We start from the raw sequence: 27,153 nt of genomic DNA on the forward strand, positions 1-27,153 counted from the left end.
AAAAAGTAGTCTGGACTAATGGTAGGACTAGGGACAATGTCATCTCTATATAAAGTTGCAACTGGTAGAAGAGATAACCAGTGGAAAAATGTACAAGGGTAAGCAGGACAAAAAATTTCCTGGGTGGATACTGCCAGAACTGCCAGGTCTGGACAGGAGCTACCTGTGCCGTAACACAGCAACTCATTAGAAAGCCTGACTCATCTACACAAGTTCAGCAAGAGAATCCAATCCAAAAGAGATGAAAAGAACATGTTGAAACTGTCATGTTGATAGTGCAAAAACACACAACACGGATGCAGGACAGAATCAAATCTGCCATTAGGTAAGAACAGAAGAAAGAAGTTTTGAAGCTGCTGTACTGAGAGGCAATTTCAAGTCTTTCCTGGCTATTGAAGTCACCCTAATTATTTTTGGTTTGAAACTTACCGATGAAACAGACTGTAAGATGGTTAATGGCGTAGCTGATTTTTAATCCTATTCAGGCAGATTTAATGGGAACAATTAGCACCAGCTAGTACAGCACATTCTCTTATGTCAAATGATGCAGTTGTTGGATATATGCTTGCATAGCTTCCTCCAATCCCTTAATTTACACTGGGCCTATGACTACACTTTATTTTCTAAGTCCATTATTAAAAGCGATTGAGTTACTGCCATGGCATTCCTGATTTGTGTTTTATTCTTCTTTTATGCTACAGTGTCATAAGATTCTTCTTCAATAACATCTAATGGATATTTTTAGAAGTACCAAAAACTGGTTTCAAGTAATAGCATGTTCTCCTGTGCTTACATTCCCCTGTGTTTAAGCAGAAAGTCTTTAAAATTTCCAACTGAATGTGGAGCTGCATCTGATTGGCCAACCTCAAACAATTTTTTAGACAACCTTTTTTTTTTTTCCATTTTCACTTTACATAAACAGAAGCAACATACACTGTTAATGCATTAGAAAACAAACTGTCTCCAGATTCCTGTTAGGAACCTATTTTGTTAAAGTTAGGAAACTATTTTTCCATCATTTTAGAAGCTAGTTGTCAAATAATCAGAAGCTCAGAACAGGCTTCTTTAATATTTTTTACTTCTTTTTTCCAGTTGCTACTCTACTGACCGTTGCCGTGTTACAGCATTTCCAATTTGCTCAGGATCTGAAGTATAAGAGTCCGAACTGCTGTAGCCATCTGCTGGGAAAAGAAAGTACAATTTCATATTTGCTTTGCATCATTAGCATGTCCTAACAGATAGCAGTAACAAATAATTTTAAATATCCAATTTGCATTGTTAAAAGAGTCTTTATGTCCTTGCATTGCTTCCCTGTAAGGTACCTGGTCAGGATTCAAAATCCTTGAGTCTGAATAATTGAAGGATCCAATACAAACCAGCTCCACTCACTCAATACTATCAGTTGTTTGTTACTACTGGGATGTACTGAAGAATACACAATGACAATAATGTTGAATTTAAAATACAAAATATAAGTTTCACAAACCATAATTTTTAAACACTTGCCATTCCATCACTTCAACAATCTCATCAACAAGAGTAAGGGACATCCAAGGTAAAAAAAAGCAAAGAGTAGGACATGCCTGATTTTAGAAGTGCTGAAGGATTGATACCAACCTCAGAAATCAGAAAAAGGAAAGAGTATGTACAATACACAGATTTAACTCAGTGGCTTTGCTTCTACTGTAACTCCTATACCTTCCAAGCTAGTGGTCCAGCTTTGTTTTGCACTACATTTTTTTAAAAACTTTCAGCTTTCGATTAAGGCAACATACAAAAATGAAAAATGCTATTACAGCATCACATAGACAGTTTCTGTAAGTACACCCTTACCCTTACAAGCTCTGTAAAGCCTGAGGATTTTTTCCCCAGAAATGACGAGTCTAATGAAAATCACAAGATTTGTGTGGAACAAATGTAGACAGAAAATTAGATCTCACGAGAATTTATCACAAGGGATTATTCTAAAGCACTTGGTACAGCAAAATTCAAGGTGGAAAGTCACTAGAGCAATGACACTCAGTTGATTTGTTATCAGCGAGGAGGAAAATTCTACAAAACAACCATCAGGATTTTTCTGAATTATCTAGTCTCAAAGGATTACTTTAACCTCCTACGACACCAAAGTTTACAGAAATGTTAGGACACATCAACCAGGCACCACAGATGAGAATCCTGCAGAGATGACTTTCCTGATAAAGCAAGGCACATTCTTACCTGTTACGTTTTTTATTTTATTCTCCTTTAAACTGCAGGTACAACAGGATGAATATATGTTGCACTGCAACATGATTAGTTTTATTTCACTATGTTCTTCCTCTAAGGGAAGAATACTCGGTAAAAATTCCAGTTACAAGCCCTTTATCAAAGACTAAGCTATGGTTGGATAAGGAAAAGGGAGGACAGAAAGGCTCTCTGAACTCAGATCCTGCATATGGTAATAGTTCCCCACTAAAAGACCGTGTTTGCTCCTTCTTTCTTTTGCTTCAGAAAACTACCGAGTGAAACAGAACTCTGCTTGAAAAGTAAAAATCAAGACATGGTCAGACATTATCAGAATTAATAGTGCTGCTGAAACTGTTTATTAGGAAAGTAGAACACATTGCAAAAACATACTTTCTAAATCCCTCCTGTATCCCAAGCACACCCAAATTCCTTTCCAGCGCGGCAGTACAAAAAGCAGAAAAGGCCTTGGCTCTGCATAAGTACTGCTCAGCAATAACAAAAACATCTCTAGATTATCAACCCTGTGTTCAGCACAAATCCAAAACATAGCCCCGTACTAGCCACTGTGAAGGACATTAACTCTACCCTGGCTGAAACCAACATCCCACCAAAATACTTCTGGTCTTAGTAATGAAAAGGACTTAAAGTAAGGGGTTCTTCAAACTTGATTTTTATTGAAGAAAAGTTGTCAGCTTGAAGAAAACAAAAACAAATAAAAAAATCTCAGAAAGACTCTAGAGATTCATTCAAGCTACATATAATCTTAGACCTCTCTCAATATTAGCAAGTGGGCTAATCAAATCAAAATAATGCAATATATTTTGGAAACAGGAAATACTGAAAATTTAAAAGGCTATTTGAAGCAAATAAACAGCTGGAAAGCTGTATCTAAAAACAAACTCTACAATCCCATTGTATTTTCTCAATAGCTAAACCAGATGAGAAATGCCTGAAAATTTTGTGGTCAACACATTTTCACTTTTTAGAAAACATGTTGTTATATGGAGGAAGCAGAATCAAATGCTACTTAGTCAATTCCACTTTCCATACATTAAATTTCTTATCCTAAGATTAAAAGAGAAAACAGGAAGATGAGAAGGAGCCGACAGAAATTAACATTCTTGAACACAAATGGTAGGAAAAAATCTCCAGTGGCATCAAAAGAACTTTCTTAATTACTACTTCTAATATATACTTGGTATCCGAAATACTTCTATTCCTAGCATAAGTTTATCTCATTTTAGACCTGCTGCTATCTAGCAAGTTTTCATTCCCTGAAGGTCATAATGTAAGAAATTAGACAAGAAAGCACTTGGGTACTTACTAACTGTATTTCCAGCTGTAAATTTTACAGATGAACTCATTTTATTTTCTTCTGGGAGATCTGATGGTTTCACAAGTAGTGGGCTAGTAGGGTTAGCATGATCTATATGGAAAAACACATCTAAATAAATAAACATATTCAAACTAGCCTTTACTTCTGATGCTGATACTTTACATTAGTTTTCTGCCCTTCTCAAAGTGCTGCACTCAAGAATAAATTGGTGTATTTTAACTCTGAAGTTTGACATTGTAATAGTGTTATTTCTATTTCTCAGCATTTAGAGCTGTGCATCTTCAACTGTTTACAAGGCCAAGCAAATTATGAGCAAATGTGTTGTCCATACTTGTTTATTTTCATATGCTGAAGACTGCATGAGTTCCATGACTTTAGGAAATACTGGCACACAACTGTCAAATAAGACTCCACTACTCCACAAGAAAATTTATCAAACCACTGTACTTATTATTGATAAGAGTATTAAAAAAAGGCCTGCCAATACTCCCATATGCTGTCAGGTTTCAAAATAACAAATTCAGTATTTCTGACCACAGTAGAACAAGCTTTATCAATGCAGGTTACAAACTCCATCTTCACAGTCTCCTTAGTATTCAGGAAGGAAATCTAAACATCCTTCTGGAAGCCCAAATCAAATCCATATTGTGATGTTCCTGAACTACTCTCCAAGTAATAATCTCCTATAGATGGTAAAATCTTCACTGTAGCAAATGACCAATTCAAACTTTGAACTTATCTGAACAGCACTCCAATTCTTAACTCAGCGCCTCATTAATTCTGCTAGTTACAACTTCAGATATATTCATCTATCGTGAAGAAAAAAGTCAGTGTGTTCAAGGAAGTAAAGCCAACTCTAAATGTACAAAACTTCCCTAATTAGCAAGAGAAAAAATCCTACCACTTCCAGTTCTTTTAAGCTCCATTTCTTGCATGTGGATTTTGCTTGGCGTCATTCTTATAGGAACTGGGTGCACAATTGCAGTGTCCTGTGGAGGAGATTAGAGTTATGTTAATCTAGTTTTAAATTTTTCTATTAAGAGTCTCTGACACTATGTAAAATGCAAATTCTAAACAAAATTTCATAAATTTAATTTATTTACACAGTTCCCAGGAACTGAATATAACCATAAAACCAAAATTCTATAAGCTGTACTCTCCCTAATAATTTATAAGGTGTAACTTGGCTACTTTAAAAGGGTACTAGAATATGTTTCTATAGATAACTGCAATGTAAATAGGATCTGAATTTTTGTGTATCAGATATCTGTTATTTTGAGCACATCTTCAAAAAAACCCAACCAAAACCAATTCAAAACCTCACTCCTAAGCTTTATTTATGATGTCTCAGAAAGTTACGGCCTCTTTACACAGCATGAGTAATGCTCTGTGAAACAGGTATTTTGTAGTAATTTAATATAGTTTTTTGAGTCTTTAAAACAGTAAAATCTTCTTAACTTCAGTATTGTAAACACTGGAGAATATACCTCTAGATAGTCATTGATCTTACAGTTAGGCATGTTCTTTGTAGTTTAATTCAAGGGCTCCACTGAAAGTATAGACAGCCCTTTCAGTTTGGTTTGGAGACTGAAAAATCTCACAACTTTAGTGTTTGCTCAGAGGCAACTGAAAAATATGGAAATAGCTGTCTGAAATTTTTTTACTCAGAACATAGAAATGGGTGACAACAACAGAACAAAACCACCCCCAGATTACATTCTATCCTAGAAAGAACAAGAAGGTTCAACACAACCTTTGTATCTGAAATTTCGTCTGTTCTGACTACTCAAGTAGACCAATTTCATCAGGCACACTTTCACTACTCTTGTTGCAAACATAAACTTTTAAACCCACTTTCTAGCCAAAGCTCAAACATTCTTGTTGCACAAGACTTTTAGGAACAGTCACCACTTTAAAATATACTTTTTTCCCCCTGTCATGTAATGGAATTATCATGAAAAGATCACTCTTCCTGGAACTACTTCAGACCTCTGCTGTAATCTAATGTGCAGCTAGTACAAAAATCATGCCATGAATAGTTAAATGGATTTTTACATAATGCATTAATTCACATCATTAATCTAATTTTACATAAAACATGTTACCAACTTCCATTTACAAAAGGCCAATTATGCTCCCGTACTAAGGGATGAATGTACTGTTTTACTCTTTCCACTTATCTTTTACTTCCAAAGCAGCTACTTTTCTAATAAAAAGAGAAAACAACTGTTCTATGAATTTACTCTTTAGACAGTTATTAACAACTGCTCAAGAAAGCTGATTTTTCTCTCCTCTGGAAAAGCAGTTGTTCAGTAAGTCAGACCTATGCATCACTGTTGAGACTGCTAGAACAAGAAGTCTGCACATTGCTACTCAAAAGTTCTTGTAATTTGTTCTTATTTTAATATAGAAAACAAAGACTCTTAGCCCAAATTCTTTTACCTTAGCAAGTACAAGGATGTTCACCATTTTTTTCTAAAGTATAAGCATTTCAGGAAAATTACTCAAGAATGTCATTGTCCAGTATATTTTTTATATTTCTAGTCAATTTCTGTTTATATACACACAAAAATACATATATGGCTATATAAGATTTCCCCATATATCATCACTGTTCTACTTTTTAGATTATCAACATATGGGAAAAAATTAAAAATTTGATTTCTGTCATTTGCTAATTATGTGTAAAAATAAACGACTAACTTATTGTGCAAATGAGACAGTGATAGCTATTTACTGTCAAGCAATTAATAAGAAGCAGTAAGAAACAACTACAAACTGATTTACATCACATTTACTTCATTAAAACATAAAAATACAGCACATTTAGAAGTAAAACAGTATCTCTCAGATGAAAAAGGGCTGGTTTTCACTTTAAGTAGGACATTTTCATTTGTTCTGAATGCATACCAAGGGTGATTCTGAGCATTGGGAGCAGTGCAGTTTGAATTCTAGCTTTCAGCATCTAGAAATGCTATTTCCACATAAATATCAGTATTAACTCTGAGACTGGAGCTGTGATGTGTTTAAAATATAAATCTATATATTTATATATTATATCTTTTCAGAAGTGACATATTTCATATTAAAACCAGTTAAATGTGTATTATGTACACCTATTGTATTTTGTTACAGAATCAAATGAACGCCAACACTGTAATTAATTAAATTAAAATGGATACTCGGTAATTAAGTCTGTATGAAAACCAGGATGAAAGCAGCAACTAAACACAGCATTTCTAATGCATTTCAGAACTGCTTTAATGTCACATGCTATAAAGCTTAAACCCAGCAGAACCTGAAACACCATAGTGTATTTCTGGCTCCCAAACTTGGCAAGATATTTAACTACATAATCCTTCAGAGCACTCCTCACTGAGTAAAGCTTCAGAACACCACAGGCTTAACTGGAGAAATACTAAAAGCCTTATTACTAAGTAACTTGGTGAAAACATTTGGAATATGAAATACCACACCCACTGAAGCCCAGTAGTTTTTGAACTGTCAACTCCTCAAGTTTGTGCAAATCAGGCTCTGCAACTTGAAAAAACCAAAACAACACTGAAGACAAAATCTAACCCAGGACTAGTTTATCACTGGGAGTGGCCCTTGTATTGACTTACACATCTTTTAAAAAAAACTTTGGGTACTGATAGGTTTTGACAGCAGTGTTGCATTAGGTCAAAATCAAGGGGAATAAAGCATTCTTTGCAGTCAGAGATTAAACATGAGCAGTACAAGAAAATTTATATTCCTAAAATGAGAGAAAAAGTTAAGAAGCCTGCCACCATTCCCCAAAAAGCAGTCCATGGAATCATGCATAACAGCTAAATACAATGAATGGAAATTCAGTGTTAATAAAATTAATTTCAAACAAGCAAGCTAAGTGATTGACTTACAGGATCAGCTGGTGCAATGTTAGAATCAAATTGGGTCAGAGTTTGTGAGCTTGAAGAGCGTTCGCTAAATGTCTCCCACTGCTGAACAGACAGAGGAGAGAAATCAGCATGATGAGGAAGATGGGAGTAAAAGATCACTGAGGAGATTTAGCATAGTAGTTCAGAGGTTGCACTGGAAAGTACAATATTTACACTGGACAGTACTTAACTCAGAAAGTACACTAAGGCTTACTAAGTATTTCTATTTCAGCCTGAGATTGTTGTGGAACCAATCTTGTTATCTGTCAATATTAGTCTTTACATTCCCATTTTAAAATGAAGATACAGGTGCACAGTCAACCCAGAAGTACCTTCAGAGTTCATGTTTTACCAATGAAAATCATACAAGTAAAAAAACTGGTTAATTCATTCAAATACTGTAAAGATAAAAATCAGAGACACGTGTTGTATGTAGTCATAAAATCCACAGAAAGGTTCCTCAGCTTTGTGGCTGCCAAGTTTCAAACAATAAATGCTGATTTTCTCACAAAATCCCACATATATGAACACTGAGCAGAGTACTCCAATTACACCAGTTCAGCTTGCCAGTGCAACCTCTGAGAAGTGATTCTACGCTGTAAGAGAGCATTTTTATGAGTCTAAATCACTGACAAGGCAAGGAATTAAATTAAAACATATTGTTGATTGCTAAAATCAAATAAGTCAATCTCTGAATAATTTTAAAATATATAGGCATGCTGTATCAATATATGGCTGTCAAGAATCCTCATGCAAACTGAGTAAAGTTACAGCCACAACTGGATCACCAAAGTCCAGAAGTACCCAAGATTAGTCTGTGATCCAGAAACCAGATTAGAAATCACAACAGGAATGTTAAACTTGCTATGTTTTGGTAAAATAACAAATAAATATTAAGCAAGTTTCAAACACTACATGATTCAAAAATTACAAATATAAAATTTTTAGTGCTCAGAAAATTTGACAAAAATTATGTCAGTAGAGTTGTGAAAACAAATCAATATTCTTGTCCCATCTCTGCAGGCAAATCAATGGAAATGATTCCAGAAGATATCGGACAAATTATATGGTGCTAGTCAACCTAACCTCATGTGCTCCTCTATACCAAACTATATTCAATGAATGGCCTGTGTGTGAACCAAGTTGAGAACAGTTATTTCAGAAATAACTTCTTAAGAAAATTCCTAAATAACTGTTTTCAATCAAATGAAATGAAATTCAGAAAATGATTAGATAATTTGTAATTGTTGCTATGTATGGTGACACTTCTTGTAGAGACAGAACCTTATCTCCTCATTTCAAATTTTAAATTAGGGCAAAGATTACAGAATTTTATTCATATGGGATTTTCAAGGGGGTGGGTATTTTTTCTGGTCACTTTTTGTTGTCGTGATTATTTTTTGTTTGTTTGAGGCTTTGGCTTGTTTATATTTGTTTTTTAACACAGAAAATTACTCCCTTTCATGGACAGAATGTAACAAAACCTTTTTAGTAAGGCTTCCCAACTGCTCTGTCCCTGTTTAATACTCCCTGTACTAAACAGTTCATCTCTGTCACTCCATCCCTTTGTGAAAAGTCAGCATTGCAAGTAGTTTGGAGCTATACAAATCTGTTGTTTGAGCCAGTTTTTACTAACTCAGAAACTTAATGGCCAAGTTCTGCAAGCCTTTCCCCTTGCATTTACACAGCTGCTCATTTTCATCAAATGTGTTAATATTTATTTTAGGGCTGTCACTACTCTTTTACACTTGATTTGGCCAGTGGCTTCAAAGTGACGAGTGAGACTGGCAAACAGACTATTTGATCACAGAAATACCGCTTTTTAATTTTTCAAAACTTCCATAAGGCCTACAGTATCTATGTTATAGTTGAGATAAATGGCATAATATTATTTGCTACAGATGCTGCTCAATTTAACTTACTCTACTGCTCTGAAGCCAAAGTGCAGGTACATTTATTACCTGTCCACAGGCTCCCTGCTGGCACAGACAAATGAATACCAACACCTCCTGACTGCTCTAGGAAATACGCTGCTGTGCTCCATCCTGAAATACTACCAGAAGCTAGCTATTGTTAATTTCCTAGTTAACAGACAGCTAAATATATTAAGGACCTACTGGGCTGCACCTCAAACCGTGCCAAATGTAAGAGCATTGACAGGATAAAGCATGCTAGCTAAAACTAAAATATTTGTCTTCTTGAATTACAAAAACTTTTTTCAAAAGGTTAATTACTGGAAACTACAACTCACAGCAACCTGAAACATTACTAAAAGAACATCAAGACATTCAAAACAAGGTGTAGCAATTGTGAACTTAAAAGCGTATCTCCCTCTCTGTATTTAAGCTAATATGACTTGACAAGAGACAGTTTCAACAAAAAATTAGTAGGCTTTTCAATTTTTTAAGCTTCCAGAACTAAGTGCTCAGCCTTGAGATTTGGATGGGAAAGATGTCTGAAATGAGAAAGAAGTGATGAGTGAAAAGAAGAAAACGTGAAGCATGTAGTATCCAAAGCTAGGTAGATTTTCATGGTGCTCCTTATTCTGAAGTTAGAGATTGATGCCTTGGTCTATATATGGGAGCTTACAGTAACTGAGCCTGGCAATTGGGAGTCTATAAATCAACTATGAGCTACAAAGAATAGAGTAACCAACTGTTTTGAAACTAACAGGATGAAACTGCCTGAAACGGCAGATGATCCAAAGATGCAGAGCTTTCACAAGCAATTAATTTGTTGATGCCAGTTATAAGAGGTTCAAAGAGGAAACAATTAGACTGGTGCCTGCAATAATACCAGAGATTTTTCCATAGAATTAAAACCTTGAGGACATTGATCTGACTCATGCTGAAAACAAAATGCTGAGGAGCAAGAAGCATGCACAGCAACACAGCTGAAAAATCAGAAATTCCTTTGGGTTAGTACAAAAACCTCTTAATATTTAACAAATGTTCAACTTTTATTTTAATATAGTTAGTATCCAGTAGTATAGTTAGTGTGAGAACTTCTCCAAACCTCTCAAGTTTTAGTAGATTTTTAGAAAGAAAATACCACATTATCTATGTAAATGAACAAGTCAGTTTTGTAGGACTAGTTTTTGGCTGACAGAATTGTAATTTACTTTTTACCAATAGTGAAATTACCCGAGTCAATTGATTCAAATTGCATTAGACACTGAAGAAATCTGTTAAATTATGATGTAGATTACCAAATGATTAGCTTATTAAATCTTTATTGACAACACAAGGGAATGTATCTTTGCAAATTGTAACACAGATGCAGACATTTACAGGTTTTTAGCAACAACTAAATATCTGCCCCACCTCCCTTCTTAAAACAGTTTCCTACCAGCATCTAAGAGTCACTCTGTCAAACAGAACAACTAAGAATCATTAAATAATGTCCAACCTCTCATTTGTCCTTAGAGGAAGAGCAGACTTTATAAAGTCCTTCCCTCCTGAGAAAGAAAATAGGTTTCCTCTACTCCTAAAAACTTGCTTATTTTCTTTTCATGTGGACTTTCCTTTGGTTTACCTAAATCTTCTATTACCAATGTTCTATTCACTTGAAGGATCATGAAGAAAGTAAAGAATCCACAAAAGGCTCTTTCAATGAGAGAAGGAGCTAAGGTAATGTTCAGCTACTGACAGAAATATCTTAGACGTTAAAACAAATTTTCAATTCTTATTGAGTCTCAAATAATAAAATATAGTTTTCAAAAAATAATTTCATTATTTTCCCTTTTTTTCTTTATGTCCAGATCTGTCAGAAAGTATTATGTAGTTTTGCATAAAAGTTCTTCCGAGGTAACAAAAAATTCCCCAACCAAAAACATGCCCCAAATGAAAAAACACCAGGAATGAATGCAGCTTTTCCAATAAATACTATGATTTTGTGATTAATATAAAGCTAAAATACCATTAATGACAACATTTTAAATAGTAGCTCATCTCAAAATTAGGAGAACATTATCGTTTTTACAATTTAACACATGCAAAACCTTCCTGTGTCCATTGATTGTCCTGCTAACTTTTTCAGAGTTTGTGATCAACAATCCACTTATGACAAATTATGAATGCATGCACAATTTAGTTATTGACTGGCAATGAAATAACTCTTAAATAAAACTGCTGACCTCACTGCTCTGATTCAATTCTGGCCAGGTCTGGTTTAGGGATGGCATTGATGGAGACTTGCTTGGAGGTGCTTCTGCTGGAGAGCTGGAGTAACCTACCTCACCCGTCTGTTCCCCAACTTCTGAAACGACAGGAATTACTATAAACCAAAATCATAAACAGCATTCAGTTTATTTTTAGAAGAGTTTCTCACATCTCATGGAAAGTACACAGTACCCTTTGTTTTCATTTTTTGCAAGTAAATACTTAACAGCAGACAAAACCCCCCCAAAACCAACAAACCACCACCACTCATTAAATCAAATATACAGTTTATCAGGTGCTACTCTTGTTTTAAGGATGTTTCAGTTGAAATCTACTACCAATAAAGGCAGTAGAAGATTCATTACAAATACAATTATTGTGCAGTTTGGGGGGTTTTTTTTAAATAACAACAGTTTATACAAAAAAATGTTACTTCATTTCCTACCAAGATATTTGCTTGGCCATCACCTTAACGCAAAACCAGACAGAATGGGGAGGTTTTAGACATTTACTTGGTATTCAGCCAATTAACTGCAGATATTTCTTATGTATGTCTTCATCATAGGAAAATGCTTACCCATACTGAAAACACTTATCCTTGAAGAGCCAAGCTACTCCCATAAAAATGGTTTCATTATTAAAGCATAGATAATAAGAGCCACAGTATCTAGTTTAAGAACTCATCAATAATTGTGAGATTAAAGTCTCTGACAACCTACAAACACAGTATGAAGAGACTCCCTTTGAAGCATTTAGTATAAAGAAATACAATTCTTGTAAATCACAGTACCTGTGCACCCACAATACGTGACTTTCCAAGCAAAGACTGCTTGTTAAAAAATAATCTAAAGTATTTTTAAAATATTCAGTTTCCTTTATCTGTTTTAAAACAGAAGATGGCCACAAACATCCTGCTACTAAACACCACTTTTATATGCAACAGTAGTTTGTTTTTCAGTTATGGCACTGAGGTTTTGGCACATATTAACAACCAGAACTCACTGTGCTGGTTTAAAGGTAAACCAGCAGCAGAAATGAACCTGACTCAAAAGGGATTACAAGTCAGTTACAATTTAATAAAAAGATTACAATAAATACAGTGATACAGAGAGAAATTGGTTTCAACCCACAAACCCCAGATGTATAACCCAGCACCCTGGGGCACAAACAGAATGGTGTTTGTTAGTCCCTGTGCTGAGCACCATGTGGCCCCCCTGAGTACAAAGAAAAAGGAAAGGAAAACTTGTTGGTGCACATGACTGTCGTAGTCTGCTCAAGAGTGGCAGTCGCAGTCCTGTTGAGATTTGGGTCCTCCTCTGCATCCGACAAATGGTACTACAAGTCCCCAAACCCCAAGATTATATATGCTCAGGTTCAGGTGGGAATGAGTGAGGAGTTTCACAATGGGTGATTTATCTCTGTGAGTCATGGGATATTTTGGAATCTTTGATGGCCCATTAGCAGACATGATTCCTCAGGCTGGGTGTGAAGGCGCTAATGCCTCCCCAGAGGGGAGTTATCACACCTGAGTCACTTGAGTGTGAAGACCTTATCTCACAGGGTTCTTTAACACCCATCTTCTAACCTGAGGTGCTGAGTGTGCCCTGGGCAGCAGGGTCCATTGTTAACAGTTCACAAGAAATGATACAGAGAGTGTAAAATACACAATTCTGGTTACATCCACACAGTGATAAACTGGTCCCAGCCACTATAACTAGGAAATCCATACATTCAATGGTTTATCTGGGAGCATGCAAAGGTAAAGGACTGCACAGAAAGACTAGGTGCCAACACAATGGAGGATAAATCCACTGTCAAGTCAAGAGTTGATTTAAAAAAAAAACAACAAAATGCCAGTGCTACTAGTTCTGAACTTTTAAACTACTATCTTACCTCCAGCATTGAATCTGGGAATATTTTCTAAGTACTTTCCATACTTAGAAACTCATGCAATACTTTCACAATTGAGGGTGAATAGAAAGCATATTCATTTGAAAGCAACTATGAAGTATTCCTAGATCATGAATAAAATCCATAATTGTGACAATTTTGTTTTTCTTAACCTTTCAAGGACACAGTCAGCATTTCCAAATGTAAAAATCAACAATGTACTCTTGCTAAGTAACTTCCCTGTACAGAAACACATACATGCTCAAATTGGTTCTTAGCACTGATTAAGATGTCTAAAAATTCACACTGCTTTACTTTATATTGAATAATGCTTTCTGCTCATACAAATACCTGCCAACACACTGTAAAAATATCATAATTTAAAAAATAGTGAAATTTGCATTGAACCACATCTTACCTGACGAGTCTTCCAAATCAATCAGCTTGGGCATTAAACTTTCTGGTAACTTTTCTGGCAAATCATACCCATTCTTTCTAGCAACTACCAGATGAAATGCAGCACAGAATTCATCCAATGTCAATGCACCATCTTTATCAAAATCTGACAGTTCCCTAAGAAGAAAAATTTGGTATAAATAAAATTTCTTAAGGTTATTTTATTTCCAAAAGACATCCTTCTGGTTTGCTGTTTAGCAGGTCAAAGAATACAGTTTATAGTTTACTCTACCCTAATAAACATTCATATTAGTGCTACATGCCTTACTTTTCAAATATCATGAGCTTTCATTAGTAACAGCTTACAGATAATTTAAAACTTCTTTTATTTCTCCAGGTTTTAAACTCATTTAAGAGAGTACTATACAATTTTATTGGCCTCAGATTTTGGCCAAGTATACTACCCAAATTACAGTTCTGAGGCAACATCAATAATTTTAAACGGGAATATACCTGAAATACAAATCACTACACTAAAAGAAAGATAACATCTGCCAATGTAAGCCATTTAGTGACAGTATGCAATGATGCAGTATAAATTCCAGAATACAATGAAATAGGTTTGTACCGAGTCAAAGCTGAATTTGCCATCATGTCCCACAAAGTGCATTTAAAAATATTTGCTCGTGTATATGTCATTGAAACTTACTTAGACATAAACAATAAGTAAGTATAGATAAGGAATTATTTATATTTAAAGGTATTTTTAACAATAAAAACCTCAAATAAATTACTTCTAACTCTGAAGAGTTTTAAATTTACCCACAGTGCCTTTTAACTAATGCCGGCCTAGACTCACTAAAATAATACTGGCATAAATAGAAGCAGGATTGAACATACTAGAGTACTAGTGGAACAACACTCTTCACTTTCTAGGAAGTAGATTTTTAGATATCTACCAGATAGCCATCATCTTTCTAAATAATTTTTATGAATAATTGTAAATAATTATCACACTTACCAAATATGAGAAAGTTCAAGAATAGGTAGTTTTGACTTAGTGAAAAATTCTTTAGCTGCAGATCCTGGAAAATGGCAATAACCATTTTTAGTATTTAAGGCAAGTTAAATCATTAGGAGACTTAGATTTTTTTATGAAGGTGATGAGTTTTTTAGCAAAGGTTATAGGAATAATGGCACTACTTTCTAGAGTTAAGTGAAGGAAAAAGGCAAACTAGTTTCTAGTCTTTCTTGAGTTACACTGAACTATACTAGAACATTATCAGCAAAATGCTGAACTTCCTTCAAAACAGTATGCAAACCTAAGCACAAAGCAAAGTCTTTGTAATAGAACTGATACACCCACAATTATATTTTTTAAAGAATAACTTACCTGGTATAAATCCATTTAGATCAGGTTGAATGGTTTTAAATTGATTAACATAATACTGCCTTTGTTCATCAGTTATTTTCCAGGGGTCATCATAACTACTTGATTGCCTACGAATTTCATTTGCTGTTGTAGCTGATGCTACAGTTCGTACTGTTGTCTGGTCCTGAAATGAAATATTTTTCCTCAGTATTATCTACCTAAAACGCTTCTATGAATTCTTAACTTCTTGCCTTCAAAACACAAAGCACAGTTAGATCTTGCAGTAGTGTTTAAAAACTGCAGGAAACCATTGGCAGATTGCATCTACAGGATAATGACAGGGTATTTTTGCACACTGATACACATGGAATGACCACAGATATGTAAGCAGAAAGAAACTATGGCACATATGTATAAAAAGCTGAATACAAATGTTTTAAAGTCATAATTTTTGACATTTTAAAAATTAGTAGCTTTCATTTAATCATTCCAAATGAAGTCAACTCAATGAAACAAGTATCTGTTGGGCAGATAGCACTGAACAGACTACAGCACAGATACACAGTAAACATCTGCAATGTCAATCACAAAGAAAATTAAGGAAAAAAAAGGATTGCAACATCAATCTGAATGAAGCAAATCAAATACCAATAAATTGTCACACCTGGACAGAAGCAGGATGCATGGCTAAAAGAGCACTGGTTGGTGGGGTATCTGCAAAACTGACCCAGTTTTCTTGATGGGGTGGTGGTGAATGGCCAGACCATATGGGATCACTAGAAGTCGATGAGCCTGAAAGCAGAAGAAACATTTCCTTTTTAAAAGACAACCTCAGAAACTGAGAAAGAACTATGCCTGTGGAACAATCTTCTGTCAGGGGGATATACTCTAGAATGATAAAAATCGAAACCAAATTGTATGAAGGTGACAAAGTTCACCTTCTGACAACTCACTCCTGTAGATTTTTGCATGAGGTCAGTTTCAATCTGCACTAAAAAGACAGAACTAAGGAATGAGCTTATTGCAACATGTGTAAATGCAAATTGGATTTTGCACATTTAATGGGGTTTGAGTAAGTTAATTAACACTCCATGTTTTCATTTAATTGAAATAAGCAACACTTGTAAGGACAAAGAGTATTTAAAAGCAGGATACAATACTATCATTCAACTTTATTATTATTAGGTTTTAGCTTGCCATTCAAGGAACAAGGCCTTGGAAATTCCTTTTAAGAATCAGGCTTTTTGGCACAGATAATGAGTTTGACAATGAGGTTCTTCTTCAGTAGTTCACTTACGTCCCAAACACTAGAAAGAAACTTAGAGAAAAGCTCAGTCTTTTTCCATCTGGTCTCTCTCAGCACAGGACTAACAGACAGTAAGACACAAACAAGAGCTTCCCATCTCCCCTAAGGATATGCCACACTCAAATTTTATTTGTGATACAATGGCTTTCTCCTTCTCTGCCTCTCAGACACTAACATAACCACTAACGTTATGAATGTTTACTCCTCCTTCACTTCTCCCAACAACCTGTCTAGGTACAGTTCAATTCATATACCACTTAGTACATTATGTCTCCTAAAGCAGTACCTTGACAGAATGGAGAGGCCAGTAGCACCAAACTGTCATGCTTTCAGAGAACTTCACAAGTATTACAGAACTGCTGCCTTTCTCCCCTGTTCAAATAATCCCAACAAGAATATTCTCCCTTTACAGTTCCTGTTATTCACTCTGCCATGAAACTTTTAAAGACACAGGATGGGGCAGTTAGAGAAAAATTACTTGCTCGATACTGTGGACACCTGGACCTACACAGATACTCCTGGACTGCCACCAGCCAGTAACTCAATTTGACATTTGAGTTAGTCAACCCCTCACTTCCTTTTCAAACTACAAAACCAGACTAGAAACACAGAGATGGAATAGAAACTAGAAAAAACCTCAGTCACAGAGAAGACTTGAAACAACCAGTGTATTTTTATTTTATGATTTGTAACCCAATGAAGAAACAACCTGTAACAGTCTCTGCATTTTCATCGGTGAGACCACCACTAACTATGCTTTGAAGGAAGAGTAGGCCTAAGACCAATTATCAGATTTGGTGATAGACTTCAGCTGGTGATAGCTAGTACCCTATGTTTCATATGAAGACCTAACAAATTCCAGTGGCTGCTCAAGATCTTCTTTTAGCTTGAGTATCTTACCAACACATTGATAATTTGTGGAAAATTATCTTATTTCCTGAGGAATAAAAGTGACTCCCTTACTTTAAAATACAAATATAAGTGTAAGAAGTGTCCTATCTTTATAACATACATTTTTCAGTAACTATACAAACATGGGCTTACTTACAGAGGACTAAATTTTCAACTAACTTTGTAAACTAGCAAGACTTCTCCTTACCACCAACCTGTGGTGAAACAAAACCAGCAGCTGAGTACGATTTTGACACTAAGATAAAATGTTACAGAGCTCTCATGCCCAAGTAAGAATAATCCATAGTTTGTAGTAAGGCCAATTATCAGTTATTAAAGCGTAACTAGGAAACAAACTCTTCAGTCCCCTACAAGCCCAGTAGGGCCCTAAAGATGCAAATGAACTGTTAGCACAGTCGGCATGTTCCACTTCTATCCCTGAAGTCTTTGTGAACTAATATAAAATCTCTCTTAAAGGGAAAAGACAGAAGTGTGGCTCAGGGATGCAGCTTCCTATATATTCAGACACCAATACAGAACTCTGATGTAATGTCAAAAAAGCTAATAAATGTCCTATGATAGAAGAGAAGATTTTTTTACTAGTTCTAAATCATTATTTGAATACTACCAACATAAGTTTTCTGCTTTGCTTCCAGGCCAAACAGACTACAAGGTAAAAAATAGTAATTTCTACCCCCTTATTCTCAGTAGGGAAGGAATTCTTCTTCCCAAGTTTGTCAACATCAGCAACCTTCTAGCAGCTGAAGATGTAGTGCAAAATGAGCTGAAAAGGCAAAAGTAATGAAGTAGTTTGGGTTTTGCTCTTGTAACTATAGGAACAAGAACCTTTCATTTCATATAAAATTCTGCTTCCTACAAGGGGTTCAGTCATCTACTGTGAAGACTAATCCAGATCACAGGTGCAAGCCAAAACTGGGACATAACATCATGATTTTTTAACAGCTATATCTTAAGAATGTTAAATCAAAGGCACCTGAAAGACTTGAGACTCAGGTTTTAATAGAATTGACTTTGAGGTTTAAGGATGAGACCTGAACTCACTATAAACATTCTACACAGGTTCTCAATGTCTGTTACTGAACTTTTAATTCCTGCTATTAAAATAAAATACATGCATCCTTTGGGACTCTTTCCAAAGATCTTGAAGAAAGATGGCAGCAAGCCTTGGCTTCCTGTTTCCTAGGTGTAAGCACACTGAGATAGTTGTGATAGTGCCTCAGAAACCAGTTACCATATGAACCATCACTAAGACTATCCTAACTGAATTACTGGACAACACAGTGACAAAAAATTGTGAAACCCAAATTCTTCTGCTTTTCTGAGATAAGAACAGGTTTTCTTCCTTAAGAAATAGAGAACTACAGCTATAAGTTGCACTTAAGACTTTTAATGCAAGACAAGGTATAAGATCTTAAAACCAACAATTAAGTCGTTATCTAATCATTATTCTGTAGCCCAATTCAATAGTGAAAGCACTGCACTTTGAAAGCACTTTGTTCATAGAGGGAGTGTGATGGTTCACTGGAGTCTTTACTATGCGTAAGTCAGAATCTTCCTGTCTAAATACATCGTTTTCCAAACAAAACAATTATGTTTTGATTTCTGCCCCTCGAGTTTAAGGCTATATGCTTTTTATTGTATGATCTACCTGAAACATTTTCACATGATTTCAGTCAACAACCCCATTATGTAAAATAGTGTTTGAGAATAAAGTGAAATACAAGCAGAGACACGTGAGTTCTTAATTTTCTTGGATCACAAGTGAAAAGGTGTAGTCCTACTGAAATGGTATCACACAGTTGCAATTTACCTGATTTCTCAAAAACATCTTCCATTGCTTGCAGTGCTGATTGTAAGAAAAGTAACCAACAGTCTATCTGGTTCTATCTAAGTGTCATCAGAACACCATTTTTTCTATAAACACTGTCTTTAAAATGTCCTCTTCTTTCAAGAGAAGGGAAAAACTGAACTGCCTACAGCAGCTGAAATTCGAAAGAATAGTTCATCATCTGCAGCGCAAAAGAATCATCCCCAATAAACTAGGATGACAATTTTTGTTAAACTAATAAATGAAAATTCACTTTATCCTTAGCATTGGCAGAACAGACAACTCTTCTACAACAGTATCTTTGAATTACTTTAAACACACAATGATTCTGTTTCAATATGGAATATAGAACTGGGGAATACTGAACTAGTTCAGAAATTATTTTCAGACTACTACTGAAAAATGTAACCATTAAGCAAACTGTAATATTAACATGGTATTACAACTTTAGTTTTAAGAGGTCAATATTGAACTCTTCAACACTATGAAGAGCTTGCATACTGTCCTGGAGTTCTTGACTGTAAGTTAGAAAAACTTCACAAGTGAGAAATTAGTCACCAGACATATTTGTAATTCGCCTTCCAAGAAACACAAATCAACTAAACTATGGAAGAAAAAAAATTGAGAAATTTGGTGCTGAAAAATAACAATGCTTGGACTGAATGCTTAGAAATTATTTTGGACACAATAAGGACACTAATAATCCTTATTTTTTTATTTCTAAATTGATTGGCACTTATTAGCAAACACATTCAAGACACTGGCATAAACTTCTGCATACAGTCCATTTAATTTTCAAGGTTGTTATTTTTCTTACCCAACCAATTCTAATAATAGACTCCCTGGTCCTCCATGTATGCTTGCAACTACAGAATGACAATAAACTGAAAGCCAAGAGACCAATTTTGGAATATTATAACTGAAATAAGCCAATAAAACACAGTTCAGTCTCAAACTACAGCCTATAAAATGCAAGATATCATTTATCAGTTTCATCAAAATCAGAACCTGAATTACAACTACTCCACTGTTCCCAAATTCATTAAGCCTACCAGGTATCAGAAAACAGAATTTTTTGAAATATCTGAGCACAGTGATACAACAGGGAGGGTCATCATGTTAAATGAAGAACATTAAAGGTTGAAAACCTTCACTGAACCAAGTAGTTTTACCTTGACTGATTGAAGACACAGAAGTTCCAGTTATGTTTATATCAACTTTCAAGAAACTGAATTAGTTGTTCTGGCAATTCAGCTAATCTACCAGAAACATAATTCAAACAAATAATACATTATCTGCTGCTTTCCCTTGAGTTCCCCATGTTTTCAGGTATAATGACAGTTCCTGCACAATTTCAACAGGATTGTAATTTTTATATTCAAAAACTTTCTACTGGAAAACTTACATACTCTCTTTCCCTCCCTCCAAACCCTTAGCATTTCCCATGTGACAGTTAAGAAATGGATCCACCATGTGCAAGATCAGATTCCACAGCGCTGCCATTCAACAGGAATACCTGAATCCAAAAGTAAGTTTTCAGATTGGAAAATACAAAGATAAACTGCCCTAGATTTGTTTATTGTATTCATTTAAGAATTCCACAACTTTCAGTTACAGCTGAAGAATAACAGAAGATGTTAATACCTGGTTGTACTTCACTAAATGGAGCCCAAAAAGGCCCAGGTCCAGCAAGAGGTCGTTCATTATTCCCTCCGCTGGGATGGCGGTTGTGCTTCCTCCATGTATGTGGAGAGGTTGGTGGGGATTGCTGTGGTGAAACAACTGGAGATGTGGACTCCTAATAAAACAAAGGAATCTTTTAAGTTTTTATAAATCACTCAATACATAAAAGCCTATCTAAACCCATAATTTCTAGAAATAATCATTACTGCAGTTAAACTCGCATTTTAGAGGGTGAAAATTTTAGTACTTATTAAAATGACAGAACAAGAGAAGTCAGGTATAATATGACTAGGACTGGACATGTTCACTTCAAGCAATGCCATCTAATATATTTTCAACTTGGCATTCTTAAGACAACAGCAGAGAGGAGTTAAATGACTTAGCTACAGAACAACCTAGATTGTAAGACTCACTTTCTCTTGTGGTAGAAGTTACATATAAAACCAGATCTCAAAAGAAAACATTACTGACTGTACAACTTATTACCGTACCTAATGTTCATCAAGTAATTTACAATCAGTTACTCTCATTAAAAAAACAAACCAGAATTAAGCATTGAAAAAAGAAAAATCACCACACAGGCCACTTGTGGGGTTTTAATATGCAAAAATGTAGATGTAATTTTTTAAAGATTAATGCTAGCTAGGACATACTTCTCTGCTGTACAAATTACAAGGTAATTTTGCCCTCATGTTAAAGATCATACTTCTCTTTAATCCCATATTGTACTATATTCTTCTTGAACAGTTAGGAAACAGAAAATCATGTGTGCAATTTTCACCTGGAATCAGTTGTCATGAGACATTCAGATTACCAGATCATTTCATTTCAAATAAACTACAAAGGAAAAAAAAATATATAGCACAAAGTTAAGTATTTATGTACTAGAAAGTAATTTCTTCCCCCTACACAGATCTTCTGAAATCCTTTATTGCTAGTTCTCCCAATCTGAGCTAATCTCTGCTAGTGAAAACAACAAGAAAGCAAAGCTTGAACTCCAAATATCCCAAGAAGTAATAACAAAGCTAAAACTCTGAAAACTGTTTCAGCAGTAGATAAAAGGTTTGGTACTCTATTTCAACATACTATCAAGTACTAACAGACAAACTGACCATAGACTTCCACATAATTCCATAAATTGTATTGGTTTACTTTGTTGAATATTTGAAGACCATTATGCCTTTTAAATAACATTACAAAAGTCTAAAAGTCAGTGAGAAAGTTCCACAAACAAGCTTTTCTCCAGGCAAGGTACATTCTAAAACTACATGCATTCTAACAAAAGAGCTTTAGGGCCATAATGACTGGTTACTTTCTAGTGTGTTGATGTAAACTTTTACCTTCTGTTGTCCTCTGATTTTTGTATTTCCTGGGAAAAATGGCAGCCTGGTTAATTCTGCAACTGAGGTATTTTCTGGAAGTTATGACCATTGAGTCAGATTTCCTTAAGTAAGTTTCCTGGCCACAAGATTTCAAACTTTCCATTCCAAGTATTTAAATGATGCCCATATGTACTGGCAAAGAGTATTACATAGTGTCTGGGAGAAGCACTAATTCACTTCAACTTTTAATTCAGGGGTTAGCAGACTGCACAGTCTAGTTCACTGTTCTTCCACAGCACCTCCACCAGTTCAAGATTTTATTTTGTTGCATCTACATTTCTTTCTGAAATTTGCCTGAAGATTTCTCCTTGTTCCATTTACTTGACAAGAAATTTATTTTAGGGGGCAGTACATTCTTACACTTACAAATACAACAGGGCAAGAGGGGAAGGAGTCAGGGTATTCGGAGTGCCACTTTCAGGCTGGAAGCCAGAACTGGGGTCAAATGGCTACTGTGCTTAGCATTGTGCAACAGGTGCTGGGAAAACCATGACAATGTATCCCTTAAATCAATAAAAAACTTCCTCTTCCATTGTTTTTTATACAAGCCATGTTTTATCAAACAAGATTTGAAGGATGTTTGAATTTTTTAGACAAACACTGTGGAGTAAACCTAGGGAAAGCTATGGTTCAACACAGACACTATTCATTTACTCCAGTACTCTACAAATCAGATGGTCCAGAAAGACACAGAAGAAAACCTGAGGCAGACAAACAGATGACGGTCTACCTAAAGGAACTATTCACTACTTCTAGTAGCTGCAAGTGAACATTAAAACTTGACACACAGTCCTCACGAAACAACCTTGCCCCAATGAAGGTGACAACTGTGACTATACAGTAAGCCTCCATCTAACATTTGGTCTTTTTAATTTCAGAAAATGTCTAAAGAAAAACATGTTGACATAAATGGTTAACATTTCCACCTTAAATCAAACTAGTGAGAATATCCTTGTTAATAACTGGTCAAAAAATAAGGTTATAGCCACCAGGCAAAAATTAAGTAAATCCACCTCAATTTAGAAAAAAAAAATCACACTTAGAAACATTGTAAAAACCCATAATTTTTGTCAAACTGGAATTCAAAAAACAAGACTTTATGAAGTACTCAGAATTTGGATATTTTTGAATGAACAAGCATTTACTAAAAATAGGATGTTAATTAATAAAGGTGATATAACATAGGGTTCTAAAAAAAGAACCTCAGTGAAGACAAGTCAAACTGGCATGAGGCAACACAATAATGTGCTAAAGGCACAATGCTGTCCAGAGAGATCTCAGCCACATAAGGGCATTACAAGCATACATGAGTGAAATGAGATTATAAACCTTTTCCTTGATCTCACACCTCTGGCCAGATAGAAAATCTCCTAAGGAGAATTCCAGAGACAATGAAGCTAGACATGGTATACGAAGGGGAGCTCTGAGGGTGTTGTGATCCAGGTCCTGATATTGCATAGCCTGCATAAGAGATATAACAGATCCATTGTGAAGAAGTATTTAATATGTTAGAGATGGTAACTGCATTGCAGAACCCTCAAGAGAACATGTGTGGTTAAGCGAACTACAAACTTGCTGGTCTGACCTCAGCAGTTTGAAAAGTTTTAGACTAGAATTTTGAAGAAAAATAACAAAACAGAGACAAATGAAAAAGAGATCAACCACAGCGTGAGAAATGTTACTTAAATTGGTTGATATTTTTGTGATTTTCTAGAGAGAGGAACTGCACCACATTTAACCTGAAGCTCAGCATACCTCAGTGGGGTGTCCTACAAGATAGTTCCAACAAAATATGAAGATTAATACAAGAATCTGAGCTGTAGAAGAACTGGCTACAGAAGGAATTGGTTTGTATCAGAATGGGAACCACGAGATTAGATTGAAGGTATGTTTCTAATAATACTCCTGGAATGTTTCAGGCAACAACCTAATTTGATACTTTAGGTAACTATATACACTGAGTAGCAGCCTAACAAATTCTGACAGCAAATGTAAGGTGGCAAATGGTTGGATCCCTTTCAAGACATAACAACAAACTACAAAATTGTAAAATGTAAAACAGTTTCTTGCATAATGAAAGTTAATACCAAAGGGCATAACAAGAAGACTGGATGCACAGGTTAACTATCAGACCCCTCAATATGTCAAGTATGACAGATTTGCTTATTCACAGATGCCAAGGTATATGAGGTGAGATACATCAAAGAGAAGTAGGGAAGAAACCTACAAAATAGTATTAATACTGGTGAAATATCATTAGAACAAGAAATACAAGTGTAGTAAAATATTTTCAACGAGTACAAATTTAAATTGGATCACAAGCAGAGAAGGATTATAAGGATCACTGTTAACGAGATGAAACCGAGACAATGGATTGTTTTGTCAAGCAAAACAGAGCTAAAGTGGAATGCAATAGTTTCGTAGTAAATACTGGTGAAGTTCTGCAGCAAATATTAACGACAAAGCTGTTAAAAGAACAGGTTGAGCTAAGCTAATTGGGAATTTCCACAACATTCCCATGAATATTCCACTATATTCCTACTAAGGCTCTAGAACAGTTTTCCCCAACATGGCCAGTGTAGATAAAAGGTTGCAACTACAAAAGAGAACTCTGATTTTTTTTAAAAACTCATTATCCAGTACAATTTCTCATAGTAATAAAGGGTTAGATTCAATTACATATGAGGTCTTTTCCAGTTCTGTGCTCCTAAAGAATTTCTTTAGTATCAGAGATATTTTATCCTAAATTGCCTGTTCAATTTACATAACAGAAGTGAACAGTAATGGATTAGTGGAAAAATCTTAAGAGAAAGTCACACTGCTTTTCATATGGTTAAAAAAGTTGAAATTATCAACTTGACTGCTACAGGTGCCATATTTGAGCTTTCTCTTCCTAAGGCTGCCTTGATATGGCAATGAATCAGTATGATCTGGAGTGCCACTAATATGCTTAATACACACAGAGGCAGATGAGTGCCTTTAGCTTTACCTTTTATTTTCACCTGCGTAGAGCAAGGTTCAGCCTATGAGCATTTGCCAGATTTCTCAGTTAGAGGCTCACTATCTGTTGAAGTTAGATTCTCCCCTTTCCTGGAAAAAAGGTGAAAGTATCCTAAAGCAGTACATGAACAACATCTTGATCATACTTAATGAAACTGGAAAAAGTATTTGTTTTTTGGCTTGAACAAGAAAACACAAAACATCCCTGATACTGAGAACATTTAGCCACTTGTAAGCTACTTTCAAAAGACAGAAAGTTCTTCCTAATCTCAACATTGCTTCTTCTAAGAAAATTCATAGTACATTAACATTTTTAGTAGCATAGCTGCTACTATTAAAGTATAGAAATATGTATGTACACTGTGGTAGAATACCCACGTCACCAAGAGTGGTTGTCAGCAGAAGTGCTCAAATCTACTTAGTCTCTATTTTTCAGGAAGAAGAAATTCTTCCACAAGAAAAAAATACTTGTTTTCAGCCAGTGTTTAATCTTCACTAGGATGTGCAGTCAATGTGCCATCCAAGTGAGTAAAAGCATCTTTCATTACTCAGCTTGACTCCTAGAATCAGTTCTGCAGCTTCCATGACAGTTGGGTGTGACTGCAGTCATCTTAATAACGTTTACAATATTAAAAAGATATAAACGTTTGGCCAGTGCTGCATTTACATAATACCTAGCCATTATAACTAAAAATGCTACTGTGAAAAAGGCTAGGGAATTTGTGATGACTTCATCTATAGCTACTCTTTGGAAACCTAATCTGACTGCCATTTCCTGATGCCCTGCCTCTAAGTGAAGCTCATGGAGGGGAACTGCCAAAATGAAGCACTGATAAAGAAATAGTTTTAGCTAGGACATTTCAGTAGACAAAATACTAAGTGAAATTCTTCTACATAAATTATTTGTGCTTATGAGATATTATATTATGCGTGACAAATCTCATATGGAAAGCTGCACATAAATGGATCCTGTTTTTAAAGATGAAGGTACCTTATGATTTCAAACAAATAATATTTTAGCCACAGTATTTTAAGAAAAGGGTGGTCCTGTGGTGTCAAGGAGAGCACTCTGGACTCTGAATCCCAGGGTCCCGAGTCTCAGTGGGGACCATCCCCTGGCAGTTCAATGCCTCCCTGCCATCCGATCCCATCAAATTTCAGATGCTCAGCAGGGTCAGCCCCAGTTAGTACCGGGTGCTGTGACAGTCCCGAGGACTTCACTGTCACTGTCCAAGCTCGCTCGGCTGTGGGAGATGAACCTCAGGACTGAAACGGTGGGGCCAGTTCTGCGCACGCTGTGCCTCACCTAAAAAATCCACTGCGCAGGCTGGAAGGGCACACCCACGTGGGGAGAGCCCTGCCCAAATCTGCGTTCGTGAAGTCTGGTCATACATACAATTTTAAGAAACCAATCTATTTTCAAGTGTCAGGCATATTATTAAAGGCAGTAAATAGTTCAAGAAAAAACAAAACCCCAAATTCACTAACAGAGTAACAGCTTCATGATAAGCTCCAAGAGTGAAACACCCAAGCTTATCTGAAACATTTCTCCAGAAGAGCAATCCCTAAGAAAATGACACATAGTTATTTACTTCTCAAACTTCAGCTTTTTTCATCCTCATGGCTCAGAAAGTTGGCATGAAAATTTAGAATCTGAAACATTTCCTAGATTTTGTAAATCTGAGTGGTATCTCCAGATGAAGACAACTCAATCAGCATTTCCCATAAAAACATGGACAAAAGCA

General features: G+C 35.5%; 1 protein-coding gene across 8 annotated transcripts in view; it reads right to left on the bottom strand.

The window, feature by feature from the left end:
• REPS1 (RALBP1 associated Eps domain containing 1) overlaps positions 1-27,153 on the bottom strand; it is a 58,906-nt gene that overhangs the window by 10,467 nt on the left and 21,286 nt on the right. For 3 of the 8 annotated variants that reach the window (XM_071549185.1, XM_071549179.1, XM_071549186.1), the window contains exons 4-13: positions 20,988-21,141; positions 15,962-16,089; positions 15,319-15,481; positions 14,947-15,010; positions 13,948-14,102; positions 11,615-11,736; positions 7,462-7,542; positions 4,464-4,551; positions 3,551-3,652; positions 1,109-1,181 (exon numbers count right to left, since the gene is read on the bottom strand). In XM_071549185.1, the coding sequence (XP_071405286.1) occupies positions 1,109-1,181; positions 3,551-3,652; positions 4,464-4,551; positions 7,462-7,542; positions 11,615-11,736; positions 13,948-14,102; positions 14,947-15,010; positions 15,319-15,481; positions 15,962-16,089; positions 20,988-21,141 (1,130 nt within the window). The remainder of the gene's footprint in view (positions 1-1,108; positions 1,182-3,550; positions 3,653-4,463; positions 4,552-7,461; positions 7,543-11,614; positions 11,737-13,947; positions 14,103-14,946; positions 15,011-15,318; positions 15,482-15,961; positions 16,090-20,987; positions 21,142-27,153) is intronic. The other 5 variants (XM_071549183.1, XM_071549182.1, XM_071549181.1 and 2 more) reach the window with 5 other exon arrangements.

Source organism: Pithys albifrons, chromosome 2 (genome assembly GCF_047495875.1).
Source record: "Pithys albifrons albifrons isolate INPA30051 chromosome 2, PitAlb_v1, whole genome shotgun sequence".
NCBI lineage: Eukaryota > Metazoa > Chordata > Aves > Passeriformes > Thamnophilidae > Pithys > Pithys albifrons.